This window comes from Dendroctonus ponderosae, unplaced genomic scaffold (assembly GCF_020466585.1).
Source record: "Dendroctonus ponderosae isolate FM_Combo_2020 unplaced genomic scaffold, Dpon_F_20191213v2 Dpon_F_20191213_3, whole genome shotgun sequence".
NCBI classification, from domain to species: Eukaryota; Metazoa; Arthropoda; class Insecta; order Coleoptera; family Curculionidae; genus Dendroctonus; species Dendroctonus ponderosae.
This window is the reverse complement of record NW_026018508.1, coordinates 15,437,968-15,439,062: the sequence shown is the minus strand read 5'-3', so window position 1 is coordinate 15,439,062 and position 1,095 is coordinate 15,437,968. Positions and strand designations below refer to the sequence as shown.

Sequence of the window (1,095 nt, the reverse complement as noted above, 5' to 3'; positions counted from 1 at the left end):
ACTGTATTTTTTCTACATAACCCCCCCTTAACTTTAAAGCTGGATCCGCCCCTGTAATGACCCGCTATAGCCGGACGTTTTTTTGTGCAACTTGCAGGAGTTTGCCATGCTGATGATCTGCAGTACCTGTTTCCAGTGGGCGATGGGCTTTTCCCAGACAAAAAACCTAGCGAAGACGATAAGAATGTGGCAAAATTATTTTCCATGCTGTTCGCCAATTTCGCTTTAACAGGGTCAGAAGTCGCAATGGAAATTTCGCCTGAATATTAACGTTTGTATTTGCAGCAATCCCACTCCTGAAGTATCGGAAGTTATTCCAGAGCCCTGGAAACCAGTGGCGTCTGATAATATGGAGTTCTACTCCATCAATGCCGAATCTCCCGGCATGAAAACTGGGCTGTTTTTAGACCGGGCCAAGTTCTGGAGAACTTTGGAGTCCAACCCCCGAGCCCCCCATCAAAGCCCAATTAAAGACGAATTGTAATCGTTGCCACTGGCCTATGCGTTTTAGCATAGAACAGCAGTTTTACCAAAAAAACTCAAAATAGTTTATTTCGGCTTTGCATCAGCTTTCAACTTGTTTTTCCGCTTTTCGGCTCTGGTGGTTTTCACTTGAGGCGTCGCGTTTTGGGCTTCTGGAGATGGGCCGGGCTCAGGCGGTGGAGGCACTGGACCCGCCTGGATATTGCACGTGTAGTTTCCAGGTCCGGGATTGCAAAAAATTAGTTCGCCGTTCTTGTCCGACCATTTTACGTAGCTGAACTCGTACAATATCTGCAAGAACACATCAAGTTCAACTGTTGTTTTCTGTCTGTTTAATTAAATAGTCTCCTTATTTTCCTTAGTTGTTGAGTTTAGTTTAGTTGCGTATTTGTTAGGTTTTTTGCGCTGATGGTTTCGCTTGTTTTACCTGATTAATCCCAATTTTCCTTCCGATTGTCTGCGTTTTGTAATTGTTGAAAACGCCCATAACGACAGGAATTTTCAGATGCCGCGCAACGTCCAGTCCAGCAAGCATCATCTGGTAGCCTAAAGCTGAAATTTTGCGATTATTTAAACGTCCTCAGACGAAGGGCGAATCCCCCATTCAATTCT

General features: G+C 44.7%; 2 protein-coding genes across 3 annotated transcripts in view; one reads left to right on the top strand and one right to left on the bottom strand.

Moving 5' to 3' along the window:
* Positions 1-844, top strand: part of LOC109538523 (venom carboxylesterase-6-like) — a 9,540-nt gene extending 8,696 nt beyond the window's left edge. Inside the window, exons 9-10 of the mRNA XM_048665247.1 lie at positions 98-233; positions 286-844. Of these exons, the coding sequence (XP_048521204.1) occupies positions 98-233; positions 286-484 (335 nt within the window). The 3' untranslated portion in view covers positions 485-844. The remainder of the gene's footprint in view (positions 1-97; positions 234-285) is intronic.
* Positions 537-1,095, bottom strand: part of LOC109538683 — a 3,403-nt gene continuing 2,844 nt past the window's right edge. For both annotated transcript variants that reach the window (XM_048665248.1, XM_019906041.2), the window contains exons 4-5: positions 911-1,035; positions 537-774 (exon numbers count right to left, since the gene is read on the bottom strand). In XM_048665248.1, the coding sequence (XP_048521205.1) occupies positions 550-774; positions 911-1,035 (350 nt within the window). In that variant the 3' untranslated portion in view covers positions 537-549. The remainder of the gene's footprint in view (positions 775-910; positions 1,036-1,095) is intronic.